Genomic DNA, 20114 nt, shown 5'->3' with positions numbered 1-20114 from the left:
ATCTTTAGTAAACAGAGTAAAATTGGTACAGGAGGAAAATTCATTTTACAATTGATTTTGTAAATACAAAAAAGAGAAATGCCGGCCTAATTCACCATCCAACTGCCGGGAATCCAGGATTCATGTTAGAGAAATAATTAAATTAACCCCTAGGGTTAAGGAAAGGGTTACATACATTTTCTGCCCCCATGTCTTGAATTTGTGATCATTCTGAATGTATTTTAATAGACTGAATCATGCAGTGAAAGAGTGCACTGGACTTCATGGAATGTGTGCACTCTGTAGGCTCATTTTGTATGTAAGCTATAGACAAGTGCAAATCAGGTGCTTAATGCAAATGTAATTGGCCACATTTACAAAATCAGGCGATTATGTTCACCCATCTATGTAAATGTCTCTTTATGTATAGAGACAAAAGAATGAGGTTAATCACTGTCTGTCAGGTCAGTTTGATTGTGTATATTTGCAAAGACAATGATGAATGCACCAGAAAACAATCTTGAGCTTTTGGTTTTATTTCTCATCAAACACAAAAACAACTTTAAGCAAATAGTGTTAAATCATAAGGAATTCCAATTTTAATCAATTTTAACTTTAATCAAAAATGTATTTTATTTTATTTTTTATAGCGACTTTCAAGAACCCGATTAAGAAGGCGGTCATGTGTCTTACAGACAGGAATTGGGAAATTGAGAAGCAGAAAGGTAAATGAGTTACTTAGAGAACAAAGGGAATAGATGAGTTTTAAGTTGAGACTGGCTCCACTTCCGAAGATGCACAACTTCAAGGCGACTTTGTTAAACGTGTACGCCTGTGCACCAGGAAAAATGCATTTGTTCCCTGGTTTATGAATGTCCTAAAGGCATGCAGCATGATTTATTTTCTCTTGATTTATCATAAACTTGACATAAGTTGTTTTCTCGTGATCTAGACATAATAAAATATCTGGTAACGTCAGAAAGTAAAAATAAAACAATAACACTTGGCTTCTTCTTAGGGTTTTTTCTGATTGGATAGTTAAAAACACCTATCCTGGTGTGAAAAGGGAATTGGGAAACGCCCTCTTTTTTGTTCTTGAGCTCAACGGCTGCAGTCCTGGATTCAGTGAGAGCTGAGTAACAAATCACTTTCAGGAGAAACCCTGAACAAAGAGTCATCAAAGCTTTCGGACGCAGCTGCAGCGATCTTCTGAGGAGAGGTGAGCAGTTCACGGTATTTCTCTTATTTAAACAACTGTAACTTTACACAGTATGTTTGCAACAATAAACAAGGTCGTTTATGGCAAGCCGCTTTAGCTTAAAATATCCCCAGCGTTACTCGTCGTAATTGCATTTTTACTAGTAACAATTCAATTAGAGAGCTCTACAATTAAATTCTTACTAGTAACAATGTCAGTTAGAGAGCTCTCTAAATCAATTCTTACTAGTAACAATTATAATTACAGAGCTCTCTAATTCAATTCTTACTAGTCATATGTCTCCATTGACTTCCATTCATTTATAATTAGAGAGCTCTACCTCAGAATTTTTACTAGTAATAATTCCAGTTAGAGAGCTCTCTAAATACATTTTTACTAGTAACAATTCCGATTAGAGAGCTCTCTAATTTAATTATTACTAGTAAAAATACAATTACAGAGCTCTATAATTCAATTTTTACTAGTAAAAAACCACATTATAGATATGTTTAATTGCAGAGTTCTGTAATCGAATTAAAGAGCTCTCTAATTCAGTTCTTACTAGTAACAATTGAATTAGAGAGCTCTCTAAATACATTTTTACTAGTAACAATTCCGATTAGAGAGCTCTCTAATTTAATTATTACTAGTAAAAATACAATTAAAGAGCTCTATAATTCAATTTCTACTAGTAAAAAAACACATTAAAGATATGTTTAATTGCAGAGCTCTGTAATCGAATTAAAGAGCTCTCTAATTCAGTTTTTACTAGTAAGAACTCCAATTTAAGAGCTCTCTAATTCAGTTTTTACTAGTAAGAATTCCATTTAGAGAGCTCTCTAATTCAATTGTTACTAGTAAGAACTGAATTAGAGAGCTCTTTAATTCGATTACAGAGCTCTGCAATTAAACATATCTTTAATGTGTTTTTTTACTAGTAGAAATTGAATTATAGAGCTCTTTAATTGTATTTTTACTAGTAATAAAAATTGCATTAAAGAGCTCTGTAATTGTAATTCTTACTAGTAAGTATTGAATTGAAGAGCTCTCTAATTTAAGTATTACTAGTAACAATGCAATTGTAGAGATCTCTAATTGAATTAGAGAGCTCTCTAATCATAATTGTTACTTGTAAGAACTGAATTAGAGACCAGAGAGCTCTCTTATTGTATTTATAACTAGTTAAAATAGATTTAGAGAGCTCTCTAACTGGCATTGTTACTAGTAAGAATTTAACTGTAGAGCTCTCTAATTGAATTGTTACTAGTAAAAATGCAATTACGATGAGTAACACTGGGGATATTTTAAGCTAAAACGGCTTGCCATACACACACGCATTGAGCGGGATAATACGCAGAGCGGCATCCGGAATTTCGGTGCATCTCTAATTATTGGCGACATTAGAAATGGATATTATATAATAGCTGCTTTTTTGAACATTTTAGCAATTTAAAAATATTAAAAAAGGATTTTTTACACGGCACCCCTGCTCTTGACAGACCCGGCACCCCGGTTGGGAAACACTGTTCTAAATAATTCCGCGAGTGGGGCTTGAGGAAGTGACGTCGCCTGCGTCTGCGCAGTGCGACCTGATGCAGCCCCTGAAGCCACACACAGGAAACAGAAATACTGCAAAATAATAATAATAACGCGACTAAACGAGACGAAATAACTTTATAACATTTTGTTTCATCTCGTTTTGGTCAACGAAAATGAAGAGACATTTTAGTATAGTTTTTATTTTGTAAACCACATTTAGTCTCGTTTTTATTCGTCAACAATATTTCATTATACATTTAATTATAGTCATCGTCACATGACCAGCATTTTCGTCTCGTCTCGTTTTCGTCACGTGATAAAGGTTCGTTGACGACGATATAGTCATAATTTTCATTGACGAAAGCAACACTACAGAGGGCAGAATGAAAAATATGGATAGAAATGTTAACAATAGAAAGACAGAAAACAGAAATGCATAGAATGTGTGAATTAGCACATGTGTGAGTGCAGTGTTACTGAATGAGATTTTAAATTGATCTGCTCTTTGTGTCGACTCTTACTTTTGATATAGTAATATAATCATTTACAAAGAGACAAAACTTTGCAGAGGTGGGACCAAGTCATTGTTTTGCAAGTCACAAGTCTAGTCTCGAGTCAAATCCCGAGTCAAGAAAGACACGTCCCAAGTTAAGTTTCGAGTCTCAAGACAAGCAAGTCCAAGTCGAGTTGCAAGTCCTCCGCTTTAAGATGCAAGTCTTAAACACGTCATTAGTGCTCTTTGCCCAAATTAGTGTCTCAGTATTATTTACCATATCAAATTTATAGTCATTTATATCAGGAACACAGGTAGAATATGTTTGACATAGCAGTTCGATTTCATGTGAGATGGGTGCCCTCACTAAAACTACTCAAGTTCAATTTAGAGATTTTGCCAAAATAGGACAAGCAGTGAAAAAAGTAACAGAATAGCAAAGACAAAATACTTTCATAGAAATAACAACTGCAACAGACTTTGCATGTGTGCATAAGAATATATGGTTCTAGGTTTTATATCTAAGCCACTGAGCCATTATTTGGAACCTCAATGAAACACATTTAAAAACGCTTTCTGTTAAAAAAGAAATAACTGCTACCATACCACACTTTACAAGTAAAAGAGGAAACATGCAGATGAACTCAAGAAAACAGTCATTTAAAAATGCTTTGCTACCATCCTTTTTAACTAAAAGTAAAAAAGACAATCATTTTATAGAAAAAAATGTCAAAATATTAGACATTCAGATTCTCAAATATATGTAACGAAATGTTAAAGTGTTGTTGAATGTTATACATTAAATGTTAAGTTTATAATGTGCATAGTTGATCGCTAAATTTAGGGGCTATGTGCACTATGCAGATTGGATTTACAACACGTGAATGCATTCATTTATCCCAAAAGAAATGAAAGTGAGTGCCTGGTGAAGAGAGAGAAAAATTGAGTTGGCATCTTTTAGTAACATATAAAATGCTTATTTGGTGAAAGAAACCCTTATTCAAATTATATTTTAATGGATCATTATTGATGCTTGCCCAAACAAAAGACGTGAGAATTATGTTTAGCATTTAACAGCAGCGGGCACGGTGATGATGAGGCGAGCACCAGTGATCCGCTCCACTGGGCTGCGGTCAAACGGACAGGGCAGCGCTGTCACGAGCAGAGATAGTCACTACACGAATCACGAATCCTTTTCTTATCTCGGTTCTTTTGTCATAGGTAATGCTATTAATTTATACTAGCCTAGGCTTCATGTCCAGCCAGCACTCCCTGAACACAGTCTCTGGCTTATTACCAGTCAAGCGTAAGTACGCTGCAGGGATGCATCTAGAGTGATAACGACTCTGATCTGATCATAAAGTCTTTCCGAGTTACAGGGCTCAAGTCCAAGAGTCTTGAGTCATTGCTGTCGAAGTCTAAGTCGAGTCGTAAGTCTTCTTTAATTATGTCGAGTCAAGTCACAAGTCATCAAATTTGGGACTCGAGCCTGAGTCAAGTCCAAGTCATGCGACTCAAGTCCACACCCCTGACACTTTGTATTTGTAAGGCTCTGGTCTCTTCTGCTTCACTTACATAAATGCTTAAATGTGTATATTAGTAAAAAAAAAAAAAAAAAACCTTTGAAACTGATTTATTGTTGATTTATTGTTGAGGAAATCTGCTTCTTCTGTGTTAGCTTCTGCTGCTTCTGTGAGAAATCACTCTCGAAGTCTTGAGTTGTTGATGCCAGAGGATAGACTTTATTATCAGAGATAATGAAGCAGAGAAACTCTGCAGAGAATCTATAGTGTCTGCCCACTCTTTATATAGTTTTTCCTCAACCTTTTCACTAAGAAACCAGTTTTATCTCCAATAATTTAATGATGTTATTTCTAGATTTTAACAGCATGGCAGAAATTGTGTTGATCCACTGTATAGTTAACAGTATGCAGATCTCACACTGAAGAACATCTTTCTCACAATGTAAAGCAACCCTTCTCCATTACACACTGGCATAATGTGCCAACTGTAGCATGACAACAACAGCAGGAAGTGCTGATAGTACTTAACTTAGACAGCAGAGCTTTTAAAGATGAACTTGAACAAAACACAAACTTTCTTTTCGTTTCAACTAACCCATTACATTTCTGAAACTTTGTATCATACAATGATTTGATCATATATGAAAAAAATAAAATAAAAAAGACAAAGACAGAATCTGATTATTGTTACAAAAAATAAGCAGCAAAACGTTATAAGGTGTGATGGATCAAAAACATAAATAAATTCTAATTACATTGTGTAAATAAAGCATGATTTCTTACTGGGATAACTACAACTGTCTGTATTGTTTATTTCTTTTTCTATGGATTTTGTATGCAACATCTTGGAAAAATTCCTTACAATTTTGCCAGAAACGCTTAAATGCACATTGACAGCGACAGCCAAAGCACCTGCATATATCTTGATCTTTCTTTCTCTGTTCTTCCTCTTGTTTAGTTCTCTTTGCCTCCTCATATATCTCATTACTGTAATGTTTTCCTTCATTCTGCTCTGTCATTATGTCAATCTTCTGCAGTAGATCATTCACCTGCTCTCTGTTAGTTTGATCTTTGTTGTTGAAGATATGATACCCCTGACAGCTCTTAACAATTTTTTTTAACATTTCATGCTCATTTACCTCTGACTCAAATGTCTCGAGCTCAATATCATCCCCATGTGTGAAGAGCAGTATAAGATATTTCAATACATCTTGACCAAACATCATTTTAATTTCTTTGCATACCTCTTCCTCCTGCTCTGTGAATCTATCTGTAGGTAGTACAAATAAGAAGGCATGAGGTCCTGGTGTAGACAGAAACACACTCTGTGCCAGCTCCTCTGCCAGCTTCTCCTCTGGAAGTGTTGTGTCAAAAAACCCAGGAGTGTCAACTACAGATACATGTCTGCCTTCAACAACCGATTCTCCACATTCACAAGACTGTGTTACAGATTTCAGACTTTTTTTACATTTAAAAATGTTTTTTCCAAGTATTGTGTTTCCTGTTGAGCTTTTCCCAACTCCGGTTTTCCCCAGAAGGACAATATTAATGTTGCCAATGTTCTGCAGTCGTGCTCCTACATGTTTCAACAGGAAGAGAGAAAAATACATCTTTAGAACAACAATCTGCATATTATTTATATTTTATGTGTGATCATGTTGTGTGTGTCTCTGTAGACAATATAAGATTAAAATTATGATTGTTGGTTAAGATCACCTGTACTATTTGAAGGTAGATTGTTGAGCGGAAATCCTCTGTGATGCAGATTATCAGCCTATATGAGATTATATGATTATCAGACACATTCATAATAAAGTATTATAATATGTCGGTAATTTTAGACATTTTAGAAAAATGCCTGAATTAATGATTTTATACCATTGTCCTCTGTTGTTTTGTTCTCAGCTGCACTCCAAGACCTGTAAAAACATTAAAAAAACTATGTATGTATATATATATATATATATATATATATACACAGTCATGGCCAAAAGTTTTGGCAGTGACATAAATTTTGTGTTTTACAAAGTTTGCTGCTTCAGTAGGGATGTAACGATTAACTGCGAGCCGGTTGAAAATCGATTCAAATATGTGACGATTCAAATCGGTTGAGATGCTAAACAAATCGTGATTAATTTAGGGGTAGGAGTTTATATGAATGTACAGGTGCATCTCAATAAATTAGAATGTCGTGGAAAAGTTCATTTATTTCAGTAATTCAACTCAAATTGTGAAACTCGTGTATTAAATAAATTCAATGCACACAGACTGAAGTAGTTTAAGTCTTTGGTTCTTTTAATTGTGATGATTTTGGCTCACATTTAACAAAAACCCACCAATTCACAATCTCAACAAATTAGAATATGGTGACATGCTAATCAACTCAAAACACCTGCAAAGGTTTCCTGAGCCTTCAAAATGGTCTCTCAGTTTAGTTCACTAGGCTACACAATCATGGGGAAGACGGCTGATCTGACAGTTGTCCAGAAGACAATCATTGACACCCTTCACAAGGAGGGTAAGCCACAAACATTCATTGCCAAAGAAACTGGCTGTTCACAGAGTGCTGTATCCAAGCATGTTACAACGCTTTAAGCGCCACCTGCTGGCAGAGAGTGCATCTGCGTCTCATTCAGCTCTGCTGCTTCTGTTTCAGGCAGATATTTTTTATGCATAGTTTAAAAAAACTGAAGTCAAATCATTCTGTTTTTGCTTCAGATTTCGAAATTATACAATCTAATTTAGATTAAAAACTGCTCATGTTGCATGTATTTAGCATCTTTGTTTGGATCATGATTAAAATGCAGTGGTTGCCTCTAATTTTAAAAGGAAAGAGCACAGACAAAGCCTTAGTTTGTAAGATATTTTTTTATTTGTGTTACTTATTTATTTGATTCGGGGCTTGTTTTAAAATTTAAATTTAGTTTTGTTATTTACATTTACATTATATTATATTTTTTTTATTTAGCAGACACTTTTATCCAAAGCGACTTACAAATGAGGACAATAGAAGCAATCAAAACCAACAAAAGAGCAATAATATGCAAGTGCTATATTAGTATATTATTATAGTCTTATATTTCAATTTCACAAAGAAACGTGCAACATTTTGTCCAAGCAATAATAAAATAACACATTTTATTTATAATTTGTCTTAAATCTAATTTTGTTAAAAAAATCCTGAATCGAATTGTGAAATCAAAATCGTGAATCGAATCGTACTTGAGTGAATCGTTACATCCATATGCTTCAGTATTTGTAGATTATTTTTCCACGTGTTTCTATGGTATACTGAAAAACAATGATATGCATATCATAAGTTTTAAAGGCTTTTATTGGCAAAAAATATAATGAGTCAATATTTACAGTGTTGACCCTTGTTCTTCATAACCTCTGCAGTTCGCTCTGGCATCCTGGATATAAGCTTCTGGGCCAAATCCTGACTGATGGCGATCCATTCTTGCCTTATTAGTTCTCGGAGTTGAACACAATTTGTGGGCTTCTGCTTGTCCACTCGCCTTTTGAGGACTGACCACAGGTTCTCTATGGGATTGAGATCTGGGAAGTTGCCTGGCCACGGATCCAGAATTTCAATGTAATGATATTCGAGCCACTTCTTTATCACTCTTGCTTTGTGACATGGTGCTCCATCATGCTGGAAAATGCACGGATCATCACCAAATTGCTCATGGATCATTGGAAGAAGTCGCTCTTGCAGGACGTTTTGATACCATTCTTTATTCATGGCAGTGTTTTGGGGCAGAATTATGAGAGCCCACTCCCTTGGTTGAAAAGCAACCCCACACATGGATGGTCTCAGGATGCTTCACTGTTGGGACGACACAGGACTCATGGTAGCGTTCACCTTTTCTTCTCCGAACAATCGATTTTCCAGATGTCCCAAACAGTCGAATGGGAGCTTCATCAGAGAAAATGGCTTTGCACCAGTCTTCTGCTGTCCAGTCCTTGCAGAACTTCCTGCAGAATTTCAGTCTGTCCTTGACGTTTTTCTTGGAGAGAAGTGGCTTCTTTGCTGCCCTTCTTGACACCAGGCCGTTGTGCAAAAGTCTTGGCCTCACTGTGTGTGCAGATGCTCTCACACCAACCTGCTACCATTCCTGAGCAAGCTCTGCACTGCTGGAGACACAAATCTGTAGCTGACTCCTCAGGAGGAGACGGTCCAGGCGCTTGCTGGACACTCTGGGACGTCCTGAAGACTTCTTCACTGCAGTCCAACCTCTCTCCTTGAAGTTCTTCATGATCCGATAAATGGTTCTTTCAGGTGCAATATTCTTTGTAGCAATTTCCTCGCGTGTGAGGCCATTTTGATGCAAAGCGATGATGGCTGCACGTGTTTCTTTGGAGGTAACCATTGCTAACAAGAACACAATGATTGGAAGCACTTCTTCCCTCCTTCTATAGCAATCAGTATGCTCTTACAATCTAATTAGTATGATATTGATTAACCTGACTAGTACTCATTCACACTTTCACATGTGCTGCTGATATGATTAGATAATTAATGTTAGCTGGTCATTTTGTGTCAGGATCAAAAAATAGTTAAATTAGTTTTTTTGTGAAAAGTAAATTTTTTGGCCTATGAAGCTTTTAGCAATTATTTAAAATGCATCTGATCACTCTACACAATAATCTAGAAACAATGTGAATGAACACCACAACAGCTTAAGCTGCTAACTTTGCAAAACACAAAATTGATGTCACTGCCAAAACTTTTGGCCACAACTTTATATATACAGTCATGTGAAAAAGATAGGACACCTTATTGAATTTCATGGTTTTCTGTATCAGGACATAATAAAAAAAACATGTGGTCGTTGGCAGGTCTTAAACTTTGGAAAATAAAGCCTCATATGAACATGACATAGCACACAATGTTATTAATTAATTGCCAAAATGGAAAAGCTATGGGTGACAAAGTTAGGACACCCTATGATTCACTTGCCTGTAGATCCACTTTTAGCAGCAATAACTTAAAGGAATTATTCCTGTATGACTTTATCAGACTCTCACGTCATTCTGGAGGAATTTAGGCCCACTCTTCTTTACAATGTTGCTCCAATTTATTGTGGCTTGTGGCCATTCGTTTATGCACAGCTCTCACTACAGCATTTCAGTCAGGATGAGGTCTGGAGTTTGACTGGACTATTGCAACCCCTAGATTCTTACCTTTTCATCCATTCTGTTGTAGATTTGCTGGTGTTCTTGGGATCATTGTGCTGTTGAGTGACCCAGTTTTGGCCCATCTTTAGCTGTCAGACGGATGGTCCATGATATTTGACTCTTGAATACTTTGGTATACAGAGGAGTTCATGGTCGACTCAATGACTGTGAGGTGCCCAGGTCCCTGTGGCTACAAAACAAGACCAAAATCATCAGCCCTCCACCAGCATGTGTGACTTTTGGGATGAGGTGTTTGTGCTGATATGCTCCTTAGGTTTTCACCAAACGTGGCACTGTGCATTATGGCCAAACATCTCCACTTTGGTCTCATCTGTTACAAGGACATTGCTCTAGAAGTCTTATGATTTGTTCAGATGCAACTTTGCAAACCTAAACCATGATGCATGTTTTTTTAGATATAAGAGGCTTTCTTCTGGCAACCCTTCATGACATGCCACACTTGTCCCATATTTTTCTAATTGTACTGTCATGAACGTCATAATTTTCAGTTCTTGGGTAGTCTGCCATTTCTCTGAGCCTCACATGGTCTGATCTTGGGGTGAATTTCCAGGGACGTCCACTCCTGTGAAGATTGGTGTTGTTTTGAATGTCTTCCACTTCTGAATAAACGTTCTCACTGTGGAATGATTGTTTGTAAATGGCCGTATTACTCTTCCCACACTCTAAAAAATGCTGGGTTATTTTTTTTTAACCCAAATGCTTGGTTCAGCTTGTTGGGTCATTTTATTGGGTTATTTTTAATATTTTACCCAGGTGCTGTGTAGTTTTTCTGTATCTAAGCTGCTACGTCATTTTTCATTCTGGGTTATTTTTTTCTACCCAACCGCTGGGTTGAGCTTGTCTCCGATCATGGACTTTTTGCGTCCTCTACAGGAGAGAGCGGTTCTCAGCACCACCGCCGTTGATTTGGTGCACTTCTTCAGCGAAATTGCTGTTTGTATACATTTGTTGTATGCATTGTGCATTGTATACACTTTCATTTTATTTATAATGTCTTTATTGTACTGTAAATTATATTATTTTACGCAACACAACATTCAAGGACGAGATGTCAATCAGTTGCATCAGCAGCGGTCTTTTTGCATGATGGAAATGCCTTTTGCCTTGCACAACAAACTGATTTTAATAGTTGTAATACTGAATTTAATTTACTTTGATGTTAAAATATCTTCTCTAATTGCAGTACTGTTTGTTTACGGGCAGGTTTTGGAGTCAGTCACGGCATCTTTCAGCTACGAGTGAAACACAAGGCGGCGGTCTGAAGTTCGCAGTTCCCCTGCGAAGAGCGAAGAGCGAATAGCAGCCCTTCACCGGCTCAGATTTCAGCGACACACTGGCATGAGAAATAGCACTATTTCGGTGAAAAGTGATTACAGAGAATGGTTCAATACACTTAAATTAAAATGCTACTTTTAAATGTTACATTTTCATTTCTAAAATGCTTGTTAAACGAGTTTAAATATTTGTAATATTGTAAACTATGCTGTATTCACCCAAATAAATTAAATTTCTCTTATATTTTGTCCATGGGTGTTCTTGCTTAGTAATAAATGTTTATCTTTTTATTATTGCTGTTGCCAGTGTAATTTTTGAAACAATAGTTGACTTAAATAAAACAACCCAGCATGTTGGGTAAAATCCTTTAAACCAACTAGCTGGGTCAAAATAACCCAGCATGTGTTCTGTCCAATATTTACCCAGTGCTGGGTTGCCAAGTTGGGTTGTTTTTAACCCAGCATTTTTTTAGAGTGCAGATTGATGGCAGCAACAACTGCTTCTCTAAGGTCATTGCTGATGCATTTCCTCTTTGGTATTGTGTTAACACACACCTGAAGGCTCCAGACCAGCAAACTGTCAAAACTGCTGCTGTTGTAAAGGTGCTCACACTTGCTGATGACCAGTTAATCAAAGGCATTTGATTAGCAGTGCCTGATCGTTACTTACTGTACCTTTTTTATTCCTATGTTAACAGTAAGGGTGTTCTAACTTTGTCACACATGGTTTTTCCATCTTGGCTTTATTTCTGTTAAATAAATAATGACACTGTGCAATATGTCACGTGAGGCTGTTCATCTGAGGTATTATTTTCTAAATTTTAAGACCTGCCAAGGACCAGATATTTTTTATGATGTCCTGATATGGAAAATAATGTATATATGACATCCTATTGAAGTCCATTATTTTTCATATCAGGACATCATAAAACATATCTGGTCCTTAGCAGGTCTTAAAATTTAGAAAATAAAACCACAATTCACAGAAACAAATATGTGTGTGTGTGTGTGTTTAGCTCAAATGAAGTGAAAAAAGAACTGAGGAGCTCAACCCCCACCTCAGTTCCTTTTTCACTTCATTTGAGCTAAACACACACACACACACACACATATTTGTTTCTGTGAAGTGTGGGGACTTTCCATAGACTTACCTTGTTTTTATACTGACCAAACGTTATTTTTTTATCCCCTAACCCAATCCTATACCTAAACCTACCCATTACAGAAAACATGTTTGCATTGTTACACTTTCAGATAAACATCATTTAGTATTAAAAAAAAATAAATCCCCTTGTGGGGACCGCAGATTTCCCACACATTGTCAAAAATGTCAGGTTTTATTATCCTTGTGGGGACATTTGGTACCCACAGTGTAACATAAACAAGTATACACACACACACACACACACACACACACAAATGATGTAATGATATTCATTGACTGTGTGTGTTGTTCATAAAAAGACCACTAGATGACACTGTTAGAAAAAAAACGCTATCTGCAATTAGGGAATTAAACATGAAAATGTGAACAGAAATAAAAACACAAAGACGCTGAGCTGATAAAGTATTTAATTTGAATCACTGATTCAAAACAACTGCTACTACTCCAAACTGAGCTACTGACTGTTTTTCTGTCATTGGATCTCTATACTGTGAAACTCTGAAACTGATTTTTATCATTGTGATTTGATCTGGGTAGTCTTTTACATTGCCAATACCTGACACCATTATTCTACACTAGAGGAAATGATATCAGATCTGAAATGTCTGTCTGTTATTCATAATTACTGACTAGAAAGAAGACAATGATGTCAAACTACAATGTTGTATCTGCTATTAGAATATACAATTGTTATAACCGCTTTTAAGGATATAAAAATACTCACTGCAATGCTGATCTTCCGACACACGAACTGTTCAGTTTAGTTTCGCTTTTCTGAACAATCGCATATTTATAAACTCTTAGGATGCCATTAGCTCCACCCACCAGAGGAGAAAATAGCGTAATGGAAATTTACTGAACACAATGAGCTGCATTTGAAACGACAGCAGATGTTGTATTATTGCTAAATAACAGAGAACAGTCATGTATTCATGTATTTCATATGTCATTCGAAGACATTACGAATATAATCATAGTGTGTGTGTCATAGAATAGTGGCTTACGGTGAATTCTCTCTCTCTCTCTCTCTCTCTCTTCAAGAGACACTACATTCTGGCCTGATGTAAATGTAGATTTCTTCATTATGAAGAAATACGAAAACGTATGCCACAATATCCTCTTGAGACATATACAGAACAAAGTGTTCAGAAGTGGGGCGAGTCAATCAAAAGTGAAAGTAGCCTACACGGAGCCATTTTGCCCATGTGAATTTTACAACATCATTGTACTGCTGTCACTCCGTGCAGTGCTCACACAAACCTGGGCGCAATTAGCTGCAAAGATTTGGACCAACAACTATAAGGTAAGGCAACGCATCTAAATAGACATAGGATACATAATGAGTTAATTATTACATGGTCACTATTGTTAAAAATAAAAAAAACAAATAATAATAAATAAAAAAAACATGATCAAGTTATGGAAAGTATGCACCGCAGCATGATGACAACAAGCTGATCTTAACTTAACAAGCCTTTGCTGAATATTTTGCTGTTTATTTTAAAGTTGTTTCAAGAGTAAAATATGTATCAATATGTATCCTAAACATTAGAAAAAATCATACATTTAAATATTTGGACAATATTTCTGGTGTTTTTTCAGTGATGGAGCAAACTGTCAACCTGTCGTCAAACACTCGTAATCTTCGTCTTCTGCTGATCGGCAAAACCGGTTCAGGAGTTAGTGCTTCTGGAAACACAATACTGGGTCTAAATGTGTTTCAGTCTGGGCGGAGCTTGACCTCCATTACTGACAGATGCCAAAAACACACGGCTGAAGTGTCAGACAGAAGAGTTACAGTTATTGACACTCCAAACTTCTTTAATTCAACTGACATTGATCTGAGTGTGGAGTTGAAGAGAGGGCTGAACATTTGCTCTCCAGGAATCCACGCAATCTTTCTGGTTCTGCCTTTACAGACATTCAGTCAGCAAGATGCAGATACAGTGTTCTTATTCAAGCAGATGTTTGGTGAAAATGCCATGAAACACACATTTGTCCTGTTCACACATGGAGATGAGCTTCAAAATGAACCACCTGAACAACTAATAAGAGAAAACACAGAGCTGTCAAGACTAACAGAGGAGTGTGGAGGGAGATTTCACTTACTGAACAACAAAGATCTGAACGACAGAGAGCAGGTCACCAAACTCCTGATGAAGATCCAACGAATGGTGTCTGAAAATGAGAACAGCTGCTACACTTTACAAATGTTTAAAGATCAGTCACTCAAAGTGTTTTTGCAGAGTTTTGCAAAGCCAAAATATCTGTGTGCAATGAGTGCTGTCATTGTATTTGCACTGATTTATGTTAATATTTGGGCATGAGATTTAGTGATCTCTTACAGCCATAATTTCCATTATCTTCATATGAATCCCTATTAATTTCATTAAGTCACCATAGAAAATGAGTATATGTGAAATATGGCATGTAAACAAAATTGCAATTGTTTTTTTAAACAATACTGTCTTGTATGGAGTTGTTTTTCAAGGACATAGTAGTTTATAGTTCTTTCTTTTTATTATTTCACATTTATCTGGCATCTAGACTAGCTCTTCTTTTGAGATAGGAATTACGATCTTGAAATTGAAATCTTGAAATTGAAATTGAAATTGAAAGTCTATAAATTGAAATCTACACTGCTCCTGTTTTTCTTCATTCAAGTTTAAATTACATATTTGTTATTTTCCACTGAATTCTCTTTGTATTATCTACCGTATCCTTTCCGTCCTTTCACAATGAAATGAAAGGTACTGAGAACAGCCACAGGCTCAGCACCCGCCTACTTCCACTCACTACTACGAATTTACATCCCCTTCAGAAGTCTGAGATCCGCTAGTGAGCGACGCCTCGTGGTACCATCACAGAGAGGCTCAAAATCACTTTCCAGAACATTCTCGTTCACCACTCCTGGCTGGTGGAACGATCTTCCCACCCCTATCCGGAATGCTGAATCCCTGACAATTTTCAAGAGACAGCTGAAAACTCATCTCTTTCGAAGCTACTTGACTTAATCATAAAAATAAAAAAAATAAAAAAAAACTCTCTCTTTATTTATTCCTTCTCTTTCTAGCTTGTACTTATTTGAACAATGTCTAAGAACTTGGTATTACAACCACTTCTTGTGTCTGTTTGCCTCTTTAAGAAGAATCACTTTATGTATCCCCCAATTGTAAGTCGCTTTGGATAAAAGCGTCTGCTAAATGACTAAATGTAAATGTAAAATGTAAATGTACTGTCCAGTACGATGGCTTATCCTCAGAACCTTTCCTGATCCGAAGCTGCGTGAAGCAAGGTTATGTACTCGCCCCGACACTCTTCGGCATCTTCTTCTCTCTGCTGCTGTGCCACGCCTTCAGTCAGTCAGAAGATGGTGTCTTCATTCGCACTAGGAGCGATGGCAACCTTTTCAACCTTGCACGTCTGCGCGCAAAGACCATGGTGGGCAGGGTCCTGATTAGGGAGATGCTGTTTGCTGATGACGCCGCCCTGACTGCCCATACCGAGGAAGCACTACAGCGTCTCATCAGCAGCTTCGCTCGCACTTCTTGGGCCAGGATAACAGCAGCACTCCCTGCATCTCCATCGGCGATCACACCCTCAAGGTAGTGGAGGACTTTACATATCTTGGCTCCACCATCTCCAGCAACCTCTTTTTGGACAACGAGCTGAACACCAGAATCGGCAAGGCATCAATAGTGATGGCCCGCCTGACCAAGAGAGTGTGGAACAATAGCATGCTCACCACCAACACCAAGATGAAAGTGTACCAGGCCAATGTCCTCAGCACTCTTCTCTACGGCAGCGAGACGTGGACTATGTACACCTGGCAAGAACGCAGACTTAACTCTTTCCATCTGCACTGCCTGGATCCTTGGATTCACCTGGCAGAACCGTGTCCCAAACACTGAAGTGTTGGCCCAGGCAAAAACATTCCGCATGCACGCACTCCTTTCACAAAGACGCCTATGCTGGCTCGGCCATGTCTGCCGAATGCAGGATGGCCGGATTCCTAAGGACATCATGTATGGCGAGCTCGACCAACAGGCAGACCAGTGCTCCGGTACAAAGATGTCTGCAAGCGTGACCTGAAAGCCGGAAGCCTGAATCCTGCAGACTTGGAAGCTGCTACCGTAGACCGTGTCGGCTGGTGGCTCGCCATAAGGACCAGCACAAAGCTGAGCGAGGGAAAGAGAGAGGACCAGTGGAAGATGAAAGTGTACCAGGCCAATGTCCTCAGCACTCTTCTCTACGGCAGCGAGACGTGGACTATGTACACCTGGCAAGAACGCAGACTTAACTCTTTCCATCTGCGCTGCCTGAGGAGGATCCTGGGCATCACCTGGCTGGACCGTGTCCCAAACACTGAGGTGCTGGCCCAGGCAAAAACATTCAGCATGCACGCACTCCTTTTCACAAAGACGCCTAAGCTGGCTAGGCCATGTCTGCCGAAATGCAGGATGGCCGGATTCCTAAGGACATCATGTATGGCGAGCTCGACCAACAGGCAGACCAGTGCTCCGGTACAAAGATGTCTGCAAGCGTGACCTGAAAGCCGGAAGCCTGAATCCTGCAGACTTGGAAGCTGCTACCGTAGACCGTGTCGGCTGGTGGCTCGCCATAAGGACCAGCACAAAGCTGAGCGAGGGAAAGAGAGAGGACCAGTGGGAGGAGAAAAGGCAGCGCAGAGAGCAGAGTCAGTGCCCACAGAAGCAGTCTCAGGCTTCACCTGTAGTAACTGCAACAGACTCTGCCGCTCTCGTATTGAACTGTTTAGCCACAGCAGGCACTGCAATTCCACAACAGACTGACCCGGGCGCAGATACTCCATTGTCTTTCGAGACTGAAGGATACCGATTTATCAACCGTATCTTTAATGGTTTTCATCTTTGTGCACCCTCTGTATGACAACAGCTAGGACGGGATTGTTACTTTTCTTTCTAAGCAAAGTATAAATTGTGCAAATTGCTTAATAAAGATTGAACATTTGGGACAGTGATCGTTTTTCTAATGAGTTTGGTTGTAGTTATTTGATGCTATAAAAACACAGTGTGGTGTTTTGATTGTGAATTTGCCACTACAGGGGTGACATTTTAGGTTCAATTGAAGAAAATGTTCCCTTGTTCTGGCTGAATTACCTTTTGTTAAACCCTAGCTTGCTCACAGTTTCAAAAATATTAACCAAATATATTGTGTTTTGGAGCTAGTAGCTTGGTTTGTTTAAGCCATTGACTGTATAAAACAATGGATGTAGTGTCCGTGACGTCACCCGTAGGTTTCTGAAGAGCATTTTTTAAGCCCAAAGTGGGCAGAGCCGGCGGCCATTGCCATCTTCGTGGCATGTCACCTGAGCTGTGGCCCAGGCCTCAGAAGTGCGTGAGATGCTCCGCCTTTGCAGGATTTCCTAATTCCGCCACCAGGTGTTCCTGATTACCGCTCATGTCGCATAGCAATGGTACGTGAGGAAAGCTGCCATCCTGACATAGATAGGTGGAGCCAGAATTGCTCATTTTTGTTTTTATGTTTTATATCACAATGGAGGAGATGGTAGGAATGTTTCAGCCCCGGCTGCACCGGTGAAGTTCCTCAAGCTTAGCCAAGACCGAGGCCAGGTAAACTGGTTTGCTGCATCCTTAGTTGCTGGATTACAACTTTAAATGCAGGTATTGGCTTGGAAGTCAAGTCAAGTCACCTTTATTTATATAGTGCTTTTAACAATACAGATTGTGTCAAAGCACTTCACAGTATTAAATAGGAAAACCGTGTCAATAATGCAAAATGACTATAGTAAACACTCAATTTTCAGTTAAAGGCAGTTCATCATTGGACTCAGTGATGTCATCATCCAGCTCAGTTCAGGTTAAATAGTCTCTGTGCAATCAAGTCGACAATATCACTGGATATTAAGTGTCCACAACTAAGCAAGCCAGAGGCAACAGCGGCAAGGAACCAAAACTCTTACTTGAATAATGTAATCATACATTTGAAAAACTATAAAACACACACACACACAGCAGTTCAAATGCTGACTGATATCTTACAAAGGTGCAATGTTATATAGTTGTCTTGACCATGGTGATCATATGTAGACAGGTTTGCAAAAATAAAACTGCGAGTTTAAAAAAAAGAGCATTGTACAGCTCAATGTTCAGCGGTAGCTGTGACAGCTGAACAGTGCTCTGTTTGACCGGTCGGAGTCCTTCAGATGCAGCCTCTGATATAATTAGCAAAAATTTGTTAATATTCGGACATAAATGTTGTTACTTTCATTTTCAAAATAATCAGTAGTGGACTGTAAGGAAGTACATTTGTTAAGTATTCTTGTACAAATATGAAGTACTAAGTTTTCTTTTTCCTCATAAGACAGCAACACTAAAAAAATATGTTTTTACATCATGATGCATTGTTGTAGATTAAACTACCCAACAGTATATGAAGTCGGCAAATTTAAATTTAATAACCTTTTTTATAATTCAACTTTTTTTTTATTGTTCAACAGTCAAAACTTTGTACATCACCACAGTATTCAATATTCACCTTTCCAAACAATTGCATATTCAGCCACTAGTCACCATCAATGTAATAAAACAAAAGCACATGGAAATGTGACAGTTGTTAATGAGTCCTGCTCATCAATCACACCATTTTGCTGCCAAAAATGATCCCATGTTTTTTTTAATTTCTCCCTCACTCTGCAGTCTCCCCAACATGCACTCATATGATGCAATTTCAATCATCCCATCAATCCAATCTTTCAAATCTGGGGTTTTGGGGCATTTCCAATTGCGCAAGATCATCCTGGCAGCTGTGATACAACCAATCTTAATAAGGGTAAAAGCATTTTTTGCTATATTAGGCACAGCTGATTTATCTCCAAGAAGGCATAATTGTGGTTCCACAGGTATATTATAGCCCAACCACTCTTCAAGTATTCTCAGAATTTTACGCCAGAATGGCTGAACTAAAGAACATTCCCAAATCATATGTAAATAAGTGCCCTCTTCTTCCTTACATTTCCAACAGAGATTATTTCCAGCTATCCCCATCCTGTAAAGTCTAGATGGTGTATAATAGTATCTATGTACTATTTTGTAATGAATGAATTTTCCCCTAGCTTCCCTTATGTTCTTACCCACATTAGATAAAATATCCTGCCAATCATCATCATGTAAATTTAATAAACTTGAACATATTCAGAAGTAAAATGCAACATACACAGTAGTGCAGCAGTAATATTAATGCAAACCCATCCTGACAAATTCTTTGTCAGAACAACACTGTACATGCCTTTAATATACTTAAGGTATTAAGAGTAAAAGTAGAGTATGCAAGATAATACTTTTACTTAAAGGATAGTTCAGCCAAAAATATAAATTATGTAATCATTTACTCACCCTCAAGTTGTTCCAGGTTTGGAATTTTAATTTTTGGGTGAACTATCCCTTTAGCTAAGGTTCTAAATATGACTAGTAGTTTTTCCCCAATGTGGTATTAGTTGTTACCAGTGTTGGGGAAAGTTAATTTGAAAAGTAATGCATTACAATATTTCGTTACTCCATAAAAAAGTAACTAATTACGTTACTTAGTTACTTTTTATGGAAAGTAATGTGTTACGTTACTTTTGCATTACATTTTAAATCTGGACAGGGCTTGCTTGCTTGTTTTTAAAATAAAAAAGTTATATTTTTGGCAAATATAAAAGCCTTTTCACACCAAAAGGGAAATGAATAAGCCTCAGGCT

General features: G+C 37.7%; 2 protein-coding genes and 1 long non-coding RNA gene across 3 annotated transcripts; 1 reads left to right on the top strand and 2 right to left on the bottom strand.

Annotated features, from left to right (window-relative positions):
* Positions 1-1060: 1060 nt before the first annotated feature.
* On the bottom strand, positions 1061-3826 carry LOC107575252 (uncharacterized). The gene is made up of 3 exons (XR_001607827.1): positions 3816-3826; positions 3676-3677; positions 1061-1239 (listed from the first exon to the last, which is right to left on the bottom strand). It is a non-coding gene; the product is annotated as an uncharacterized lncRNA (long non-coding RNA).
* A 446-nt stretch (positions 3827-4272) lies between these two features.
* Positions 4273-9931, bottom strand: LOC107575251 (GTPase IMAP family member 4-like). Its single transcript, XM_016261664.1, has 5 exons — positions 9920-9931; positions 6449-6506; positions 5688-6308; positions 5595-5618; positions 4273-4361 (listed from the first exon to the last, which is right to left on the bottom strand). Exons 1-5 carry the CDS (start codon positions 9929-9931, stop codon positions 4273-4275), a joined length of 804 nt encoding a protein of 267 aa, XP_016117150.1.
* A 4046-nt stretch (positions 9932-13977) lies between these two features.
* On the top strand, positions 13978-16284 carry LOC107575250 (uncharacterized). Its single transcript, XM_016261663.1, has 3 exons — positions 13978-14694; positions 15617-15814; positions 15907-16284. The coding sequence occupies exons 1-3, from the start codon at positions 13978-13980 to the stop codon at positions 16282-16284; spliced, it is 1293 nt and encodes a 430-aa protein (XP_016117149.1).
* The last annotated feature ends 3830 nt before the right edge of the window (positions 16285-20114 follow it).

Source organism: Sinocyclocheilus grahami, unplaced genomic scaffold, assembly GCF_001515645.1.
Source record: "Sinocyclocheilus grahami isolate Dianchi unplaced genomic scaffold, SAMN03320097.WGS_v1.1 scaffold2528.1, whole genome shotgun sequence".
Lineage (NCBI taxonomy): Eukaryota > Metazoa > Chordata > Actinopteri > Cypriniformes > Cyprinidae > Sinocyclocheilus > Sinocyclocheilus grahami.
The sequence above is the reverse complement of the archived record's forward strand: the minus strand, read 5'-3'. Positions and strand labels throughout refer to the sequence as shown.